The sequence below is a fragment of the Schistocerca piceifrons genome, chromosome 2 (assembly GCF_021461385.2).
Source record: "Schistocerca piceifrons isolate TAMUIC-IGC-003096 chromosome 2, iqSchPice1.1, whole genome shotgun sequence".
Classification (NCBI taxonomy): Eukaryota; Metazoa; Arthropoda; class Insecta; order Orthoptera; family Acrididae; genus Schistocerca; species Schistocerca piceifrons.
The window spans coordinates 651,062,644-651,086,529 of record NC_060139.1 but is presented as its reverse complement, the minus strand read 5'-3'; the positions used below and the strand labels follow the sequence as shown (position 1 = coordinate 651,086,529).

At 41.3% G+C, this 23,886-nt stretch overlaps 1 protein-coding gene across 1 annotated transcript in view; it reads right to left on the bottom strand.

Moving 5' to 3' along the window:
* Window positions 1–306: 306 nt before the first annotated feature.
* Window positions 307–23,886, bottom strand: part of LOC124775188 (Golgi to ER traffic protein 4 homolog) — a 72,964-nt gene continuing 49,384 nt past the window's right edge. The window contains exons 6-8 of the mRNA XM_047250028.1: window positions 11,340–11,480; window positions 10,141–10,286; window positions 307–1,996 (exon numbers count right to left, since the gene is read on the bottom strand). Of these exons, the coding sequence (XP_047105984.1) occupies window positions 1,875–1,996; window positions 10,141–10,286; window positions 11,340–11,480 (409 nt within the window). The 3' untranslated portion in view covers window positions 307–1,874. The remainder of the gene's footprint in view (window positions 1,997–10,140; window positions 10,287–11,339; window positions 11,481–23,886) is intronic.

Genomic DNA, 23,886 nt, shown 5'->3' with positions numbered 1-23,886 from the left:
TGAGCTCAAAGCACCAGTGACTTATTGACAAAAAATTTAAATGAGGTCTGTAATCCAGTTTAACAAAACTGTGTTAATGAACCATAGAAAGTTATTGTACCTAGTTTAAACCCAAATAAAGTAATTTCATCAGCAGCTTTTTGTATTTATTTTCTGAACCTTTTCCCCCTTTTCTGACCATAATTTGCGCATTAAAATCCCTTCACCAGATACGTATCAGGTATTAAATGACATTTATTAATTATATCACATATCACTTGTCTCTAGAGTATGCATTTTTGGATTTCTTCTTGTTAAAAATTATAATCCCATAAACATTTCACTTTATTTCATTCTGAATTCACAGTCATATTCAAAGACAACAACAAAAATACAACACACAATTTGGTTTGTTATTAAGCAATGAAACTGGTATGTGATTGGTTGGTGCTTTTTCAACAACAAAAAATTCAGAAGCGGAAACATTCCACAAACATATTCTTACAAAAACATTTTTACAACTCAAATTAGCATTCATTTTCCTAAACACATTATAAATAACTAGACTCATTACTCATGAAGAAAAGAAATATAGATTTACAAATGTTACAAAATTTCCAGTCAGCTCACAAGTGTTCTAAAATAGACTGCTACATGTTTACTGTATGACTCCTTACATTATCCCATTCAAATATCCTGAAATGTGTTCTAGACACATACCTCTAACCATACGTTAGCTATCATCTTGACGACAACAGTATTTATATATCAACATGAATGCAGGTCCATCATCTTTAGGAAGCCAAATGACTAAGTATTTATTTTACTTACTGTAAGTAGCTGATAATCGATTTATCTGTTTGTATGTTATTTCCGTTGCAGCCACAGTGCACAACATTAACCGTTGAATATGTACAACTAAAGATGTATGTAATTCACAGCCTCGTAGAACACTGCAATTCGCTTCGATCAACTTGATGCGAACATTTATAAGAAACTTTGTCTCTCTCAGAATGACTGTAAGAGTGGAAGGTTGTAAAAACTGAGTTTACCACCCTAAAACTGCTCCCGGCTAAATCTGACAATGTGGTCCAAGAAACTCCATCACAACACCATACTATAACTACAGTCTCTGAAAAAATTGTGTTGGAGGCTACATAAATGGCCACTTGCTGTACAGACACTTTAAAACTTCTGTCTGTGATTCCTACTTTTGTGCTACTTGTAAGACCAACAATGGAATCAACACCATCTGAAATTGGAGAGCTGACTGTTCACAACAAAAAGGTACTTATCACACTGTCTTGAGAATAATTGTATGTCATTAAGGCAGAGAAAATAATATTTATAATGAGTTTACAGGACCAGTATTAATGATAAAAAAAACTGTTCAAGCGGTAAAAAAATGTGTTTAGAAAACTATCACATTTTGTATTATAAACAGCTGCTCATTTTCTTATCGGATCACCACTGTACCCTTTTCAACAAAACACACATGTTAATTAGAAATATCTTGCTAGAAGTTTAAAAAACTTTAATCTGCATCAGTATGCATTTGATGTACACATCTGTTAAAAAATATAAACTCTCTAAAATGTATTTCTCAACTACAGCTGAAGTGTTAATGTCTTTGTGTAATGTATTTTCGATTATCATTCACACTGTACACTCACTGTTACTGCAAACGGAGGGTAAAGCAGTTTGACAGTATTTTCTATAATAAAATATATCCAACAAAATTCCATGGTATTTCTACATAAATTTAACAGACTGGGCTGGATCATTTTAATTGTCTATAACAGCAAGCAATCCAAATACTATTCACAGAAATAGACATTGGTGAGCAGTTTTCCTCCACACTGTACACATTAATTTAGGACAAAGTTTCTCATTGCTCAGTTGGCATTATCAGTTTCCATATGTAACCGAGATGTGGATGGGCAGGGCTCATTTGGTGTGTCCTCATCTGACGAATCAGAATTGCCAAGTTCAGAGAAGATGGAGCTTAAGAAGTTTCCTAAAATAACAGAAGAAGTTCAGTACAATGTAAGCTGTTATTGTTTTACCAGATTATTTAACATTTTTTAATGAACAGAAATAAAAAATTAATCAAAATAAAATACAGCAGTATGATATAAATCATAAAAGTAGTTATAACAAGTATCTAGCTTCACACATCCATAATAATCCACAGGGTATGTAGGGTTTTGAAAGTCCTTCACTATTTTCAAATTATTATCACATTACTATCACTTAAATGACCTAATACTAGATACTGAGGTTTTATCACCAATGTCTCTTCTTTGGTGTAAGTAAAGTATGGTTTGTCAGCAGCTGTAAAACATGGAGCCAAGATGGCTATGCATGTCTGAATGTCTAATGGCATATGCACAAACAGCTAATTATTGTAATGGGAAGCTAATAACAATGGTCTGGGCCGCTGATACGACAGTATCAGGCAGATTGTCATCCACAAGAATCAGTGATAATGTTACCACCATTAAGCTATAGGTCCCAAAGCTTGGGCATAGTATTCTCCACTTTTGACTGATCAGTGGTGCTTTGGTGTGGGGCCAGCTAGTATTTGTTTTTAATTCAACAGGTAATGGCATTGGTTTCTATAGGACTTCATCACTTGCTGCTATCTTATGGATACACCTTCTGGGATACCTTACGTACACGAAGTATTTATTTAGCAGAACTGAGCAGTATGAATGTTACGTAAAGTAGGTAACTGAATACTTGGCAGAGATCTCTTTAAAACTCCTGGATTTCTTGCACTCGCTTCCCAGTCCGTCTACGCTTGTTGTTGAGTATCAGCTGAACTGCGACATACACAATCACAATATTAAACACTATTGGACTTTACCTGTTTGTCTAAGGTTCACAGTAGAGTTACGTATTCTAGTACATACAGCAAGAAATTATTAATCTCTGCAAATTCCAGTCAAAATTGAGAAGATAACCTCGTTAACCACTTCTTCCGCTGATATTCTTCACGGATTTGCAGCCAGAACATGTCGTCGTCCAGACACAATGTTTCGGCGGACCAGCTGGCCGCCACCTTCAGGTGAGTTAATGCTCGTGCACTGCCTCGCTGTTGCACGAGCATTAACTCACCTGAAGATGGCGGCCAGCTGGTCCACTGAAATATTGTGTCTGGACGACGATATGATCCAGCTACAAACCCGTGAAGAATATCAGCAGTCATTACGCCAGGAAAGTCTATGAAATCACTTCTTCTGCCAATTATCTCATTAACTACTTTCAATGACAGTATTCCTGTAATCTACACCAGAAGAAGCCATTTTCATTGTAAATAGATATCGCTTGTTACAAATGTAGTTATCTATATTCTCTGATAAACACCCTTGTTATCAATTGCATTTGAAGCTACTAATACAGTACCAACAACAGACTTTTTTGTGTTATGTATACAGCCACTATGAATTTCTTGAGGGAAGTCCTTTTCCAGGATAAGACTTTTATTTTGAAATAAACACTTTATTTCACCATTTAGCAAATAGCTTATTTCACCCCCTTGGACATTATCAATCATTATCACACATAACCTGGAAAATGACCGACCCAAAGAAAAACAACTTAATATAAATGATAAAGCAACACCTTTTTTTTTTTAGCAATGGGTTTCCTGCTAATTTAATAGGCTACATTTAGCTAGTGTAAGTACTTATACACTGTCCCGTAACATTAATGTGACCACCTGTCACAAAACTGAAAAGCCATCTTTTGCAGTATGGACCACTGTGAGATGAGAAGGAAGATAGTCAATGAAGTTCTAGAACATACAGACAGGGATATGGAGCCACGCTGTCTTCAGTGCTGTGGGCAGCTGCACTCTTATTAACTCGTGCAAGATGTTTTAGTAGTAATCTCTGCCTTGCATATTACCCTGTCTTCCACCTTTAAGCTCTCAGATTTTCAAATCTCGTCTGATATAGTCCTCAACAATCAGTCTATCCTTCTAATCCCACACGGTAAGTCTCCCCTGACCCACAGTTCTAGGTGACTTTCCAAAATCTACCCCTTTTCCTAGACCTCTCCAGTCCTTTTCCTTTATCCTTTATCCTTCTTTCTTCCCCTTCAGCCCTTCTGCCTGACGAAGGAGCCACTGGCTCCGAAAGCTTGTCAATCACAACAGTCTTTTATGTGTGTGTTCTGCCACCACTTGGTGAGTAGATTCTTTGTCTACTCGATTAAATAATTTTATCAATTATTTATTGTTTTCATTGTTAAACTGCATGTAGCGCTGAACATGATCCTCAAGGATACATGCATACTTTTGTTGATCCACTGTGTCTTCCAAAATGATAATATCACCCAGGTATGTCATGAGACCATTTCTCAAATCTTAACACTCTCTCCTCCAGCTTATACCCTTCCAACGACTGTTGCAGGGTCACACACACCAACGCCCAATGGAGCTTCTTAAAACAAAATTCATTTGTAAAGGCCACCTGTCGCCACTCAGTGGGCATCCAGTTGTGGTATTGGCATGCGAATTCCAGTCTTTGTTGCTGATGAACAGCTATCAGCATGGGTGCATGAACCAGGTGCCTGCTGTAGAGGCCCGTACACAGCAACATTTGGTGAACAATCACTGAGGTGACACTATTGGTAGGACCTTGGTTCATCTGGGTGATCAGTTGCTCAAGAGATGCATGTCTATTCACAAGTACAGGTCTCCACAGCAGTCATTCAGCCTTGTCATCTACAGCCGTGGTGCACCAAAGTTGCCTCAGCACTGGTTTTGGATAGTGTCATTTCGCTATGCATGGGATACTTTAACCATGGCAAGATGCAAACTGTTAGAAACTTAGTTGTTTCAGAAATGCTTCCACCCTTGGCCTGAGAGTCTATGATCATGCTCTTTTGGACATCAGATAAATCCATATTATGACAATGACTGCATTGTCTTTCTGGATCCCCTGAACATGAGTTATATACCCTCCACTGCTAGTGCTGCCATATGCTATCTCTAAGTGGTTATTGCATGCTGACACTGACCATAGGTAGTAATCACATAACAGTGACTGGCCCGTGTAACATTAAGCACTATATTGATTGTCTGTTGTTAATGCACTGTACAGATTAAATTACTAATAACAGCTTCTCTACTGTTCAGGTTCTCCTTCTTGCTAAGATCTGCAGCATGACATATGCTATGTATGTATGTATGTATGTATGGATGGATGGATGGATTAATGAATGAATGAATGAAAGACATCACAAACATTGGATGCATTGCAAGTAAGAATTGCCAATGTGATCACAAATTTTTCCAAGTAATGTACAGAGAAGAGTAACTGTGAACATAACTGATCATCTACAAAAATATTTTAGCAATGCTGAGGCTCATGTGGAGATTTAATTGATTCCAAATGAAAGAATGTCTTGTGTGTAGTAACTAAACAATAATGTAGTCAGTTTGCAAATAATAAAGTTGCTGTAATTTGACAACATGAAGTTGGGAACTAAAGTGCAGATTACAAATGTCACAAAAGTTACAAGTTTCGATATCTACACTGCACTTCACTACAATGAAACAACCCATTCAGTTTGGACAATTTAGAGAATTTTGAAGTGCCCAAGCAAGTACTTGTATACAGATCCCTCCACTCATTAATCAGTTAGTCTACGCTACTGAAAACTGAGTAAACCAGTAAGACACTTGGGGAGCAACGGGTAGGAGAGGATGAGCCTGCCTTAGGCATTTAGAAGGGATATTAAACACTTAGGTTCAGATCTACATCTACGTACATACTCCACAAGCCACCATATGATGCATGGCAGAATGTACCTTACACCACTACTAGTCATTCCTTTTTCTGTTCCATTCTCAAATGGAGTGAGGGAAACGTGACATCTGTGTACAAGCCCTAATTTCTCTCATTCTGTATTATCTTTGATGTCCTTATGCAAAATGTACATTGGCAGCAGCAGCAGAATGGTTCTGCAGTCAGCTGCAAATGTCACTTCTCTAAATTTTCTCAAAAGCATTTCATCAAAAGACATCCTCTTCCCTCCGAGATTCCCTTTGAGTACACGAAGAATCTCTGTAATACTGTTGTATTGATCAAACCATCCAGTAACACACCAACAGTATGTATCTGTATCATTTTGATGTCTTTCTTTAATTCAATCTGGTGGGGTTCCCAACCGCTAAAGAATGGGTCAAACCGATGTTCCATACACTGTCTCCTTCATAGATGAGCTACATTTTCCTAGAATTCCCCAACAAAGTGAAGCTGACTACTACCGACCTTACGTGATAGTTCCGTTTCATACCTCTTTACAAAACAAAAGACTGCATAAAGCAGCGCAACACTAATACTGTATTCGAACATTACATGACTGTTTTTCCTAATCATTCTCGTTAACTTACATTTATCTACATTTAGAGTACGCTGCCATTCAACATGCCAAATTTGGAGCAAGCCACCATTCATCACACCAAACAGATACTCTGTTTAAGTTAACATGTATTCTCCGAAAGGCTCTCAATGTTAACACTTTCTTGTACATTACAGCATCATCAGCAAACAGTCACCCTATCCATCACATTATTTATGTTTATACAGAACAAGAGCTTCACACTTCCCTGGGAAACTCCTGACAAAATCCTTATCTCTGAGAAACACTCACTACCCCAGACAATGTAGTTATGAAGTCTTCGAGCCATTCACATATCTGAGAACCTGTTCTCCATACTCAGACATCTGTTAATGGTCTGCACTGGAACACTATGATGAGTGCTTTCTGGAAATTGTGAGGTTTCACCTATTTTGAAAAGTATTAATTTTTCCAAATTTTACATTTACTGGAACTTGGCAGAGAGCCGAAGCCAATTTGCTGCATTGAGCAGTGTCGCAGAGTAAGATTGCAGTAAGTAGGTAGCTCACTCCCATAGATATAGATGTAGCAACTGAACCATATGGCATATCAGTAATTATGAGAGTGAGGAGAGGAACTTGAGCCTTGAGAATAGATTTTACTCTGCTGAGTAAATACGTAGGGGAATCACTTGATTCTACTTTATTAAATTTTAATAATTACAGTCCTCTTTTGTCATATCTGGTACTAAGAGAAGCCTACGGCTTATCAGAGCTTGGAAACAATGATAATGCTGTGCAGTAAACCAGTAAATTCAGTAAGCACTTGAATACTGTTAATTTACCAAAAGACATGGATTTGCTATGAAGTTTTACAATGTAAGCAAGAGATTTCAGCTGTGTGCTAATCTTGCCAGTCGGTAATAAGATGAACTCTGAGCCTGTTCATATGTGATAGTCACCAATGGGCTGTACACTGAGCCTGTTCTTAACACTTGGCCATCCGGCGACACCAGAGTGGTGTCGTGTGTGAAACAGCTGCCAACGGCCAGCTACACCTCAATGGTGTGTGCATGGTATCGCTCAGTGGCCGGTGACACTACAATGGTGTCGTAAGCATAGTATCGCACAATGTCTGGTGAAAGAACTTTAGTATCTTTTTCATTCTGTTGGTATTTTGTTTAGTTAACAATGAGTGACACACGTCAATAAGTTTTTTTGTTTTTATGAGTACTTGTGCACTCAGACGAAAGAGACGATACGATTATTTATGATGAATTTGTATTCATCTTGTCTGACGTTCTTGACAACTTGGCTGATTGGGAAGACATTGGATATCAAAAAAATGAAAGTGAAGCAGAATTGTTGGAAGATAGTGAAATACGTCCAAGAAGAATTCAGTAAACACTATGGTTGCCAACTGATTCGGATGAATCAGACGAGGAAGACAGACTATGATTTATGGAGGACCAATAATAAATTTGAAGGATCTCCCGGTCCACACGTATTTCCCCAAGATACACAGAGCATCAAGAATATCGTAGAATTATATATTGCGAAGGATCTATTTGAATATATTAGCAATGAAACCGACCAGTATTACAGTCAAAATTGCAATAGAAGGAAACTGAATTTAAAAAATGCCAAATCTGTCAATGTTATGAGATCCGAACTTAGAAAATGGTTTGGGCTTGTTATACTTAAGGAAACTGTAAAAAAAGGAAGGATCGATGATTATTGGTCAACGAATCCATTGATACACACACCAATATTTCGCAAAATGATGTCCCGCAACTAATTCAGACAAATATTATCATTTTTACATTTTTCCGACGACAACAACAATAAACCAGGCAATGCCAAATGGCTATTCAAAGTGCAATTTGTAATTGATTATTTTTCTGAAAAGTTTAAAGAAACATTTAATCTAAGTCAAAACATCTCAATTGATGAAGGAATGATACTGTGGTGTGGACAGTTAAAATTTTGAAGTTTACAATCCATCGAAAATTACGAAATATGGCATACTCATTCGGATGCTGTGCGATTCGAGTACGGGATAAATTTCCTCATTCAAGATATATTCCGGCACTAGACAACCTTTATCAAAAACAATGATGGAACTATTGACACCTTCTTATAGAAAGTGAAGTCACCTCTACATGGATAATTATTAGAACAGTGTAGAACTTGCAGAGAAGTTACTTGAAAAGAAAATTCCAGTTTGTGGAATGATACTGCAAAATAGAGGATTTCTTGAAAAATTAAAGTGCACAAAAGTCGATATCATCAACGGAAAGGTGACAAGTGGCCGTCGACAAGCCAAGTAATCCGAATTAGCACTGCCGGCACCAAGCGAATAAATTTGTACGAGACATGCGGATGGCAAAGTGTTAATATGATAGTTGGCTTTACTATTATTTCTGATTTTATTAACTTTTTGATAGCAATCATTTCATAATACTAAAATGCTACTAGTTTACAGTGTTTACAAATAAATGCATTTTAAAGGCCCCCTGGGACTTATTTCACATAGATTAGCTACCAACACCACCAATTAAATTACAGGTCGCTTGCTTGCACCTTCTGAAGAATGCAATGTGCTACAGGAGCCACTTTCAGGGGCAACCTCTATGAGAGCTTCACAGAGAAGAGGTAGGAGGAAATCCTATGTGCCAATTCGCTAAGATAACTCATGAAATGGTCATATTAACTAGTACAGTCTCCAGCAGAAAGGCTTGACCAGTAAACTACACCTATCACTCATACCATTTTTTACAGAATCGCAGATGAACTGAAAAACTTGTATGGAGGTTTGGGAGCGTGAGGGGAGTCTGCAAGATCTAGGAATATTAAACCTGGCTCTTGCCTTTCATCCATTGTTCACAGGAAATGGTCAAACCGAGTTTCACGTGGTCAAATGAGTATCACTCTTTTGACATCATGGATCATATTCTTGAACAGACTGGGGTATCATTTTCTTTACATTGGTGAAAATATCAACACCAATCAGTAACACGGAATGCTGAGATTTCTGCGTTGTTTTCCACTGTGGTCGGTAAACAATGTGCTTTCAAATGTCGAGCTAGACTGACTGTCTCATTTAGTACACACATCACTTCAATGAAAGATGCAGTCCCATTTGTTATATGTTGCGAGTAATCATGTGTGACAAAGAAGTAACTCTCTCAATACCTGATCAAGATCTTGCATTAGCCATAAAAATACTATATACAAAAATGGAACTGTCAAGTTGTCTAGAAACCCAAAAAGTATCCTCTAATATAGGAACAATATTTAGCTTACTGATTCATAAGATCATTATTTATTTTTACTCTGGAGGATTATTTCATGGAAAAGACTGCCAACATCAAAACTACCAGGTTTATTCAGTCCACCAGTTTCTACCAAATGACAACTATGGAGCCAAGAAACAAGGAAAACTGAAAAGGTTACAATGCACCTTCACTCCTATTCAGTCTGTTTCAGAATGGAATGGAAATCCCCGAGGCTTAGTACTTCAATTAGTACTCCATTCAATGCATGTGAAATAAGAAAAGGAATTTAAAAATACATTTTATGACATGAAAGAGTACAGTGTACAGAGCTTCATTACTAGTATTTCATTCCCGAAAAGCAGAAGGGTAACACTACACAACACACGCCACGTAAGTAGCAAACACTTTACAAATAATGCCCCAGATGTATTGTTAATGTTGTCCAATGCACTTAACATCAAAAGAGTAACGTAGCTCTGTGACACTTGCGTGTAAATGAAATGCAAGAATTCATTAAATGTTTCCATTACCTAAAAATCCTTGTGTCTTTGGACGGGCAGCAGCGACACCAAAAAATATTTGGGAAATTTTATCAAGATATTCAGTATATGATGGATCCCTTTTTATACTTGGCTCATATTTTTCACACAAGACAATAAAAGCAGCTAGCTTACCACTGAAAGAAAAACAGTCATAATTATAAGGCACACATGACAGACAAAGTGGTAAGTAAACAACTTCACAACTTCAAAATTTTGATATTACAAACTACTACACAAAACAGCAATGAGTTTGATACCCAAAAGAGAGAAACCATTTACTGCACTTAATTTCTGTGAGTGATATTAAACTGAATTAATCTTTTCTAGATATTTGATCACTGTAGCAAAAATTACTATAGTTTTTCTGTTACTGTATTTCTCAGCCTTAGGTCACACTTTTTTCGGCTTCCTATTAAGTCAGTATCAGATATGTTGAATCCTTTACACAATAATGGACACAAAACATCAACTTACTAAAAAATAAAAAGCAAAACTGGTCATGATGCTTATGAATAAAATGACTTTGGATATTAGGCAACGTCACTGTAAAATGCTAAAACAACTAAACTGCTGATGTTTCGATCAATGTGCTGCAGTCAAATGATTGGCAATTCTGTTCGTTTAGTTTTTTTACAATGATGAGGCCTAAAAGCCAAAATTATTTTATTCAAAATGACACTGGGTATGGAAGCTACAAACTTACAGAGTCACAATATTTGTGTGAGAAATACAATAAAGGAATTTGTCACACAATAGTTACTGTGTTCTCCCTTGTATAGTACGCCAAGTCTGTGTACTATAGTTTTATTTGAGGAAACAAAGGTGATACTAATATCTCCATAATTAACACTGACAACACAGAAGACTATACACAGTTTAATGAGAACTTCATTACAATTCAATAGTGTGAAAACAAAATTATGATATCTCACATGGTTCCACAAATATTTGAGGTCAACAGCTTAGGTAATTCATGTAGTATTTTACAAAGAAACCACTTAATTTGTTTCAAGTGTCAATACGCACAGTTTAATATCCAACATTAATTAGCTTTCCTTCTTTCAGTAACAGCACATGGTAATTTATGTCTTTGCATTCCTCTAAACTTCTGTGACTTGTAATGAAAAATTTTACTTGCCACACCCTTAAGACCATGCAGATATGTGTACTGATGTGTTAGTACATACCTTTCTACAGTTTGCAAAAGAAACCATATGAAGTTGAGCAGGGGTAAAATATATGGTGGCCCAGCCTGAATATTTGGGTGTTGCTTTGTATAGCACTTAAACGCTTCAACTGCTGATTGTTTATTCTGAAGACAGAGGTACCTGAAATGTTTCAAAATATTTTTTTGTAACATCAATGACAGGAACAGGGCTATTACAGAAAAATGGAAAGAACACCAACAATTTTTAGTTTTTAATCAGAGAATAGTTTAATTTTTTCCTTTCATTCACTTCCCATTCGCCAGTTTAGGTTAGAATATCTCACAATGAGACATTTCCAAGAACAAATACGCTTTGTCCAGAATTTGCCCATTATGTGAAAGAACTGAGGTCACAAATGATCATTATTGAACATATGTTTACACTCAATAGTGTTAAATACACTTGGGTCTGTCTTCCTACACCCCTGGAAATTGGTAAACATAAGGCGGTTTATGCTTCCCATCAAAAGGGGTTAAGCTGCCTCATCCATCCATCCATCCATCCATCCATCCAGAGTGAGCAAAAGAAATTGGGGAACTCAAATCTGGACTTCAGGTTTGATACACAGAATTGTCATGTTGCACTTGGCCACAGTCTCGCTCTAATTGGGCCTTATGGTTAGTATTCTTTTAGCAACAGGCTTGTGCCTGCCATCACATCCAAAAACTTGCAATTTACAATATGTATCTGTGAAGTAAATCAGAAAAATGTCACATTATCAACAAATATCAGAATCATGCCTATGACTTCTAAAGTAACGTTTATTTCAGTCCTAATATTTACTGTACGTATACTACAGCATGTTCTATGGCTGAATGAGGTCACCAACATAAATGTTAGTATACTTGAAGACGACAAGAACTATCAATGAAATCTAAGATTTTGTCAATGCCATTCAATGTCAATTAAGTGATTGAATTTGATTTTTTTTTTTTTTTTCTCATCTCTGTATTCATGAACATCACCTCTCAGCGCGCAGAATAAACAAGTACCCACTACAACGAAAAACACAATTTTCTCAGATTCTGTGATAAGCACATGGTAGTCAAAATGAATGTTAACGTTGTTCACACGCAGGTAAGACATCTTGATACAATAATACACACAGTATATTTTTATGTATACCACAAAAACTAGAAAACTTTTAGTACGCTGCATCTAGTATCAACAATTTATGGCCTCATCTGGTAGACTTCAATGTTTAACAAATGGCATATGCCACATGTCCATTACTTCTTTCTATTCACCAGCTTATCATTAAGGACATATCCAGTAGGGGACAGAAGAAGGCTGCTGTTTCCAACCCCTCCCCTCAGAAAAACGGAACAGTCATCTTCATAAATCAAACATGCATCATGCCCTGTCAAACATACAGATGTATCTCTTCAATTGCCACTTTGAGGAAAGCCACAGCATGCAATTGACATTGAGGGTTATAGCAAGTGTATTGATATCTATTGTGAAACTTGCAAACTTGGTTGGTTGGTTTGTGGGATTGAAGGGACCAGACTACTAGGGCCATTTGTCCCTTTTTCCGCGAACTTGAAACACCCACAAAGAATAAGAACAAACAGTGGAGATGACAAGAGACGACACAGGACAAGAAAGACACAAACAGAGACCAGAAAAAAGGAATTAAAATCACACCAAGTGTGACAGTGGTTGGCCGACCATAGAAACAAAACAGGAAAAGCCAACCACCAAAAAATGCACTAAAAACCCCAGTCTAAAATCGTAGGCCAAAGGCCAGACTCAACACAAAAAAAAAGGACAAACACTTAGATCAAGCGATGAAAACCCCCTGCACGAATAAAACTCAAAACTAAATCTGCCATCACAATGTCATCTGATAAAAGTGCAGGAAGCATATCAGGCAGCGCAAACATCTGCCTGAACAGAGTTAAAAGCAGGCAGTCCAACAAGATGTGAACCACCGTCAAAGCTGACCCGCAGCGACATAAAGGTGAGTCTCATAGCTCAAATAGCTGTGTGTTATCCAAGTGTGGCCAATGCGCAGCCGGCAGAGGACAACAGAGTCCTTGTGAGAGACCCGCAAGGAGGAGCGCCATGCACTGGTAGCCTCCTTGATGGCCCGAAGTTTGTTGGGTAAAGGAAGGATGCGCCATTCTTCACCCCAGGTGCGAAGTACCTTCTGTCGTAAAACGGACCTGAGGTCACTCTCCGAAAGGCCAATCTCGAAGGCTGGTGAACCGACAGCCTGTTTAGCCAGCGTGTCAACACGTTCATTTCCCAGGATGCCGACATGACCTGGGGTCCACACAAAGACCACAGAGCGGCTGCAACGGGCAAAAGTATGGAGGGACTCCTGGATAGCCATCACCAGTTGAGAGCGAGGGAAACACTGATCGATAGCTCGTAAACCGCTCAGGAAGTCACTACAATAATGAAGGACTCGCCTGAGCAGGAGCGGATATACTCTAGGGTGCGAGAGATGGTGACCAGCTAAGCAGTGAAAACACTGCAGCCAGCCAGCAATGAGTGTTGTTCATAATGATCCCCTAGAGTAAGAGCATAACCGACACAACCAGCAACAATTGAACCATAAGTATAGACACTGTCAGAGCCTTGAAATGCGGCAAGGATTGAAATAAAGCGACGGCAGAGGGCCTCAGGAGGGACTGAGTCCTTCGGGCCTTGTGCCAAATCGAGCCGAAGGCATGGGCGGGGCACACACCACGGGGGGTATACGTAGAGTGGCCCGGAAAAAAGGTGGAAGACGGAAAATCTCAAGCTCAGAGAAAAGAGCTCTGATGCGAACTGTGATCGTACACCCTGACTGGAGCCACCGTTCCGGAAGATGGACGACCAACTGAGGGAACAGGAGACAATAATTGGGATGCCTGGGCAAGCTACAAATGTGTGTACCATAAGCAGCCAGTAACCGTTGGTGCCGGAACCGCAATGGAGGGACACCTGTCTCCACAAGTATGCTGTTGATAGGGCTTGTTTGGAAAGCTCCAGTGTTGTGTCAGATCCCGCTGTGAAGGGTGGGGTCAAGCGACTGCAATGTGTAAGGTGATGCCGAACTGTAAGCCAGGCTCCCATAATCTAGACGGGACTGAATTAATGCCTGGTACAGCCATAGAAGGGTAGACCGATCAGCAGCGCAGCTGGTGTGACTCAAGCAATGAAGAGCGTTAAGATGCCACCAGCACATCTGTTTAAGCTCCCGAATATGAGAGAGCCAAGTCAACCGGGTATCAAAAACCAAATCCAAAAACCGATGTGTCTCCACCACAGCAAGAGGTTCACCGTCAAGATAAAGCCGTGGCTCAGGGTGAACAGTGCGTCGTCGGCAGAAATGCATAACGCAGGTCTTGACAGCCAAAAACTAGAAGCCATGTGCTACAGCCCAAGACTGCGCCTTGCGGATAGCACCCTGCAGCTGCCGTTCAGCAGCTGCAATGCCAGTGTAGCTAAAGTATAGGCAAAAGTCGTCAGCATACAAGAAAGCTGAGACAGGCGTTCCCACCGCCGCAGCGAGCCCATTAATTGCAATTAAAAAGAGGCAGACACTTAAGACAGATTCTTGCGGTACCCCCTTCTCCTGAACTCGGGAGGAACTATGGGAGACAGCAACCTGCATGCGGAAGGAACGAAAAGACAGAAAATTTTGTAAGAAAATCAGGAGCAGACCCCGAAGACCCCAACCATGAGGTGTAGAGGGGATGTGATGTCGCCATGTCATATCGTATGTCTTCCGCATGTCAAAAAAGACGGCGACCAGATGCTGACAGGGGGCAAAGGCTGTACGGATGGCAGACTCCAGGCACACCAGATTATCGGCGACAGAGCGGCCCTTACGGAACCCACCCTGAGACGGACCCAGAAGACTCCGAGACTCAAGTAGCCAACTCAACCTCTGGCTCACCATGCATTCGAGCAACCTGGAAAGAATGTTGGTGAGGCTAATGGGGCAGTAGCTGTCCACCCCCTGTGGGTTCTTGCCAGGTTTCAACACGGGGATTACGATGCTTTCCCACCATTGCAACAGGAACTCACCCTCAACCCACATATGGTTGAAAAGGTCTAGGAGATGTCGCTGGCAGCCCAGCAAGTGGTGTTTTAGCAGCTGACAGTTTATGCGATTTGGTTCAGGAGCCGTATCAGGGCAAGCAGTAGGGCACTTTGGAATTCCTACTCACTGAACGGAGCAATGTACGATTCAGGGTGGCGCATGTGAAACGAAAGGCTCCGATGTTCCAATCGCTCTTTCAGGGAGCAAAATGCTCCGCTAAGTGGTTTGCAATTGTGTTGGAGTCAGTACAGACTGCTCCATTCAGTAAAAGCGCAGGTATGCTGACGGGGGTCTGATAGTCATAGAGTCGCCTAATCTTGGCCCAAACCTGCAATGGAGAGGAATGGACGCCAATGGTGGAGACATACCTTTTCCAACACTCCTGCTTGCATTGATGAATGAGGCGGCGTGCTCGCACACAGAGCTATTTAAAGGCGATAAGGTGTGCCAGTGGGGGATGCCGCTTGTGACGCTGTAGTGCCCGCCTGCGATCTTTAATCGCCTCAGCGATCTCGGGCGACCACCAAGGCACAGTCCTCCACCGAGGGGACCCATAAGAACAGGGAACAGCAGGTTCTGTGGCAATAACGATGCCGGTGGTGACCGAGTGAACCACCGCATCAATGGCATCATTGGAAAGAGGCTCAATAGTGGCAATGGAGGTGAACAAGTCCCAGTTAGCCTTATTCATAATCCATCTGCAGGTGCACCCAGAAGAGTGACGCTTTGGCAGTGACAGAGAGATCGGAAAAAGGTCAGTACCGCACAAGTCGTTATGCACACTCCATTGGACAGATGGTAATAGGCTAGGGCTGCAGATTGAAAGTTCGATGGCTGAGTATGTGCCATGCGCCACTCTGAAATGTGTGAAGGCACCAGTATTTAAAAGAGAAAGGTCGAGCTGTGCCAATACTAGCTCAATGATGCAGCCTTGGCCTGTTGCCACTGATCCACCCCACAGTGGGTTATGGGCATTGAAGTTATCCAGTAACAGAAAAGGTAGCGACAATCTGGCTATCAGCGCAGCCAGGACATGCTGCAGGACATCACCGTCCAGTGGAAGATAGAGACTGCAGACAGAAACAGCCTGAGGCATCCACACCCGAACAGCAACAGCCTCTAAAGGTGTTTGTAAAGGGACAGACTCGCTGTAAAGAGAGTGAAGGACATAGATGCAGACGCCACCAGATACCCTCTCATAAGCTGTCCGGTTCTTATAATAACTCCGATAGCCATGGAGGGCGTGGGTTCGCATCGCCAGAAACCAAGTTTCCTGAAGAGCAATTGAGAGGAAAGGGCGAAGGCTGAGCAGTTGTCGCAGCTCAGCAAGATGGTGGAAAAAACTGCTGCAGTTCCACTGGAGGATGACATTGTCCATGGCCGAGGAAGACGTGAAGGGACCGAGGAGGCAGATTACGCCGCTGGGTCACCTGCTGCCACCGATTAAGTACCGGCAGGAGTGACATCCATCATGTCTGAGGGACTGGCGAGATCTAGGTCGTCAGCGGATGCCAGAATCTCCACCGCATACTCAGACGCAGAGCTTGTAGGTAGCGGTGGAGTGGGTGCCACCGCAATTTCCTTGGTCTTACAGGTCTTAGATTTCTATATCTCATGCTGTTCCTTTGGTTGCCCTTGCTGAGAGGGCTTCTTTGATTCAGTCTCCAGGACTGAAGAGGACCGCGATGCCCTATGACCTGGGGCTTCTTCAGCCCCTGGCGGGTGTCTGGTTTGCCACTGGTAGGAACCTGGGAAGGGAGTGACCCAAGGGATCCCTTCCTAGTGAGAGAAGCCGACGAAGACATAAGCTTCTCCGGCTTACAAGTGTGGACTGGTGTCCCCGATGGTTGGGGGGTTGCTGCTCCCGAGGTAGGAGGTGCGGGAGCAACAGGGAGGGAAGTGCCCCCCACTATCAAGGGGCCAGGTGTGGTCCTTTAGCTCTGAGAGCTGACTGTATGTGGCGCAACGGAGCTGTAACAGGAGTGACAGTGGCAGCGTAAGATGACATCATGCGCATGGGATGAAGCCGTTCAAATTTCCGTTTAGCCTCAGTGCAGGTCAGTCGGTCCAGGGTCCTGTATTCCATTATTTTCCATTCCTTCTGTAGAATCTTACAGTCTGGCGAGCAAGGGGGATGGTGCTCTCCGCAGTTGACACAGATGGGAGGCAGGGCACAAGGAGAATCGGGATGGGATGGACGACAACAATCTTGACATATGAGGCTGGAAGCACAGCAGGAAGACATATGGCCGAACTTCCAACACTTGAAGCATCGCATCAGGAGAGGGCCCTTCTCGGGTAATGTGTCACCCTTGAAGGCGAAGATGAAGGCAACGGAGGCAACCTGATTATCCCTCGGACTCCGGTGGACGCACCAGATGAAATGGACACCTCATCGCTCTAAGTTGGCGTGCAGCTCGTCATCAGACTGTAAAAGAAGGTCCCTGTGGAAGATAATGCCCTGGACCATATCTAAGCTTTTATGGGGCATGGTAGTAACAGAAATATCCCCAGCTTCTTACAAGCGAGTAACGCCCGTGACTGGGTAGAGGATGCTGTTTTTATCAAGACTGACCCAGACCGCAGTTTTGCAAGCCCTCCACCTCCCCAAACTTGTCCTCTAAATGCTCTACGAAGAACTGAGGCTTCATGGACACAAAGGATTCCCCATCAGCTCTCATACAGACTAGATACCGGGGCAAATACGTCTCACTGTCATTCATAGCCTTTTGTTCCTCACATGGTGTGGCCAGAGAGGGGAACGATTTGGGGTCACACATGTTTGCGTTAAAGTGAGCCCTCTAACGCTTCAAGACTGCTGGTGGCTGGCCACCAGCAAGAGAAGATGTGCCATGATTCATTGCGTGTCATTCAACCTGATGCCACCAACTCCGACCAAGGGTCCTCCCCACAGGCGCAACCCAGTCACAGCAAGGGCCACCTGCAACTGGCTACCGTGCTGGATATTAGGTGGCAAGTGGTCCATGATCATCATCAGCGCAGAAAGCGACACTGCAGAGTGCATGGCGGAAATCGCACCCAGGAATGTATCCTCGTTCAAGAGGTGGAGAGCAAGCGGGACTGCAATGCAACGACGAATGAGCTAGTTAAAGGTCCCAATGCACGATGGACACAACACACCAAGTAAAACACCCTTCCCCAATTGGCTCGCTCTTCAGAATAATTTTGAAATATGGTAGCCAAACCCAAGAGCGGACCATCACATAGGGGCTGAAACGTTTGAGACTCCTTTTAGTTGCCTCTTATGACAGGCAGGAATACCGTGGGCCTATTCTAACCCCTGAACCCGCAGGGGAACCTGAAAACTATTTAGCCATTTACTACTATTCTTCTTGCAACTGAAAATACTAAATACTTGTAGCATTGTACTTTCATCCTGGAGTGTCTTTCCTTGTGTGATGAGCCAACAACAAAAACTACTAAAAACATGAAAGTACTATTGCATATATCTGAACATTACCCATCCCACAGCAAAATAATACATCATCATCTCAAACAAACTACGCTCTCTCAGTTCAGTATAATCGAAGCAGCAGCATTACATTACATTACTTGGTGAGAAATAAAAATAGTTTTTAACTAGTTTTCAGTTTAATTTTGTAAGAAATTGTGACTATTTTCTCACCATCTCCCCATACCACAAAACTAGTATGTGTTCCCTTTTCCTCTCCAAATCACACACACACACACACACACACACACACACACACACACACACACACACGTCTTCACACAACAATAAAACTTTTCACATGTTGCACTGTATGCATAGTATTGACACTCATGATGCTCTAATTGGACACAGAGAACCCAACACCACAGATGTTCGACAAAAGCAGTAGCTTTCATGAGTTTCCTACCAAAGACTAAATTTCTTGAAGATAAAACAATGTGTCTCATTCATTTAAACCTTTCTTACATTCATCATCTTCATGCCGCTAATCTTTACAGCATTTTACATCTTAACAGCAGTTTTCCCACTCTGAGGTAAGGTGGTGTGAATCTCTAACATCTTTCTCCTTATCGTCTCAGGAAAGACAACCTTTACTTGCCAAAGCATGTGATTTAAACTTAACAGCAGTGTCTGGTATGCCTCAGGCATTTAGTTTAACAATCAAATGTATCACCACCTGATAACTGAGACAATGCGTAGGGCAAAGTCTGAGACATGGAAGTGGTGGCACTTTGGGAGATACAATATATCTAGGTCACGGATGGGAGGCTCTACTAAGGGCATCACTCTCAACTTTATGTCAACTGCTGAACTTCTTTGACCATCGATAAAGTACTGTGTTACCGCATTCACATATGGAGAGAAAATATACTTTAAGAGAATCGCATGGCTTTCTGCTTACAGACAAACAAATTTTAAACTGGTTATTGGAGTTTGATCTGCTGTGAATAGGAATTTGATAGAAAGAAGGAAAGAAAAATAAATGAAATTACACTGTGATTACTGGAAATGAAGCTACAATATTACATCCTTTAAATGGAGTTACCAACTGTAACTGACTGGACACACTAAGTTTTCATGTATCAAGCTCATGGAACACTCTCACCTTTATGGATGCAAACAACAAAGTATCTGAATTCACTGTTTTTTTTACAGGTTTTATAAACTACGGAAATGACATTTTATAGCACTAAACTCGATAACAAATGGTTCAAATGGCTCTGAGCACTATGGGACTTAACATCTCAGGTCATCAGTCCCCTAGAACTTAGAACTACCTACATCTAACTAACCTAAGGTCATCACACACATCCATGCCCAAGGCACGATTCGAACCTGTGACAATAGAGGTTGCGCGGTTCCAGACTGAAGCGCCTAGAACCACTCGGCCATACCGTCCGGCACTGGATAACATCTTAGGGTGTTATGTAGTGTTATTTCTATGAGCAACCAAAGTTGGCTTATCATTTCTCCTTATGTACACCATTTTAATAAATGTAGTGATGACTCTTTTGTGGAGACAACACACAGGATTCATAAAACTGACACACTAATGAGTTAGATGTTGCACAGTGTCAAGAAGGGAAAACACACGCACATAAGAACTTTACTCCTGGCCACAGTTTTGCGATGGTCACTCACACGGACAGTTGGTTGGAGGTCATGCCAACGTAAAAGGCTGGGGAGAACTTATAGTGACGTTGGTATATAACACAATTGTTTTCATATACAAAGCTGCCTCTGACAGTGCAGGATTTTTCCGTGACAAGACTAAAATAAAATGTGTTTTCCATAATTTTGCACAGGGATTCGATAGATGAGGTGAGGAGTTGGGAGTAGGTAAGGCACAAGACTGGATAAAGATATTTGGTAGGTTGGATGAACAGTGAAATACCACTTTGTGAGAGGTGGGAGGCAGAAGAATGTTCCACTTTTCAGTTCATTATGAATTTTAGTCAAACTCCTGATGGAAGATACGTTTAAGATATTCAAAGTCCAGGGTGGTAATAGGTAAGCAGGAGGGTATTCCATTACATCTGGTTAATGAGGTAGATGGAGAATTAGGGGCATAAGTGGATACAGCACAGGAGATCTGTTTGCTGGCTAGTTTTGGAAAGTAGTGTCTGCTTGTGAAGGCCTTACAAAGATCTTCAGCGTACTAGACAAGGTGAAACCTGTGTTTCTCTTGGTGTATAAAATGTTCAAACAGCTTACGGGAAAGCAGTCACGTGACATCTTTGACAGTTGCCGATATTTTTACACATGCATGCCCTGCCATTTATAAGGCATGATGTAATGAGAGAGCACTTGTGCAAGGAAATTTAAATCTAGTTGTGTGACAAAAGACAGCATACATGCAGGAGACAGCACGAATCCAAGTAGAACTTAGGCAAAAATTCCATGTCACTTGCTATTTTAATCTCAACTGCATTCTTAATAACACTATCCCAACAGCTAAAAGAGCATGGCAGAAACGCTGTTTTTTTATTTCATAAAATGACCAGTACTAAGACAATTTTCTGCAATAAGAGATTTACTTTGCTGTTGTAAGCATGTATGATGCACTTGTTCAGTTCAGTGCAATGTTCCTCCACAGTCCCGATTGTGGGAACAATAAATAATATTTCACAAATGTGAAGGATATGGTTGATACTCACCTTATGCAACCAAAATAATTCTTTGCAGACTTTAAAACAATTCTTATCTTTGATAGTGGTTGAGAAACACACTGTACACCATGTTTCCACAAAATATGGCTAGTCTTGCTCAAAATGCTACCTGCATAAGGCAAAATGTCTGTAGACTCTGGTGCCACTATGTTATTTTTATCACTCGGTTGATTCATAATTGGTCAACAGTGCAACACGCAGCTGATCTCTCTTTCACTATAACCATCCTAGCAAATGGTGATTTCGAGGTGGGCAAACCCAGCTGACCAACTTTTGGTCTGAGATGACAGGCTTACACACTCATTGATATAACTTAAACTAACTTTCGCTAAGGACAACACACACACCCATACATAAGGGATGATTGGAAAACTTAAATGGAAGTCAACACATGTTGAAATAGGTTCTTTAATTCAATACCACACCTAACAACAATTAACCATAGTAAATTAGACACAAAAACAGGAGTGAAAAGAGAGACCACATCAAAAAAAATCAAAGACACTGAAGTGCAGTCCTCCTAATCGACGTATCAAATCCGCCGAGTTCTTAATGTCATCCACATGCTGACCAACTAGTAGGTTCAACAGAGCAGCAAGGTTTTTTTTTCTTCTCTCTCTCTCTCTCTCTCTCTCTCTCTTTCTCTCTCTTTTTTTTTCCACAGTAAGACTGAGCACCAACGGTACTGGCAATAGGCCTAAGAGGAACCCCTTCCTTGTAGATCTTCAGAAGGCCATATAACGTAGTGGAACAGCACAATAGTCATGTGGTACACAAGCTAAGCTGCAACCACTGTGCTGCGTTCTACGTGGATATGACAACGAACAAGCTGTCTATCCGCATGAATGGCCACCGACAAACTGTGGCCAAGAAACACCTGGACCACCCGGTTGCCAAGCACACTGCCCAACACAACGTTCTTCATTTTAATGACTGCATCGTAGATTGTGCCATTTGCATTCTTCCTATCAACACCAGCTTTCCTGAATTGCATGGTGGGAACTCTCCCAGGAGTATATTCTACACTCCCATAACCCTCCTGGCCTCAACCTACATCCACTTATCCCCCTTCCCTGTCCCACTCCAGCACTACATAAGCCCTCTATTCCACCAATGCACCCACAGTCTTTTTACTTCTCTCGTTTTCTGCAGCCCTCCCACCCCTGCCCTCCGTCTAACCTCCTGACTGCACCTAGCTGCCCTACCCTCTCTCCACCCTGATCCCTCTATGCTCCCACAAGCAGCACTTTACTGCCCCAACCTATACCCTGCTATCCCTCCCCCTCCTGCCCCAGCCTCCTCCTTACACCCACTACCCAGATTTTTTCTCTCACCATGCACCACTACTACTACTACTACTACTACTACTACTACTCGCTGCCTGGCCTTGGCAACCAGAGACTGGTGTGTGTGTGTGTGTGTGTGTGTGTGTGTGTGTGTGTGTGTGTGTGTGTGTGTGTGTTTGTCTAATTCTGAAGAAAGCCTGTTTGGCCAAAAGCTGCCTTGTTTGACAGTGTTTTTGCTGTGCCTATCTGCGACTCACCATCTCCACTATATGGTGAGTAGCAACCTATCCTTATCATAATACTGTCACTATTTCATTCTCGATTTTCTATTGTTTGACAATAGAAGTTAAGACTTCTGACAGTCTCTTTCGACAAGGAACTTTTGTTCAGGAGGTTGTTAGTCTTCCTTTCAACCCTTGTTGTTGCTCAAGCACTGAGCCTGCAAGTCACGGGGTGAGATAGTAAACACAGCGTCTTTTGAAAGTAATCCTGCTTATCTAAAATAACTGTAGCACTGCTGTTGTCCATGAGTGATATAAAGATTCAGGATGTACCCTGAGTGAATGCAAAGCAATCCTCTCAGGTCCTTTTATTACTTAAGGGTGAATGTGCCCTAGTCACAACATAACATGCTTCTCTCCAAATGTCCTTGGTAGCATCAAGAAGCAGTTTAAAAGCAACCTGTTCTACAGAACTTACAAAATCAACAACTGTGTAAATGATTTGGCATCGGTGCACAGTTTAAACATGTTCCTAGCATGGATGAATCTGAATTGTCCAAAACTTACTCTGTGAGATTGATCAGAGAACATCGGGATTCAGTATTACATTTCCAGCTACAGAAACGTTTTATCTTAACTGAATCCCATGTTGTCACAGATTTAATTCCCAGTCAGACTGTGACAAAGAAGCACCATACACCCAATATTAATTCTCCTGCCTCTAATCACATCAGTCAGTGTGGTGGTTTAGCTCTTGTTTGTGACAGGAGCCATTATAGTTGCCAACACTTGGACTTCATTTGTAAATAATTATTTCACTTCATTTAATGATTGTT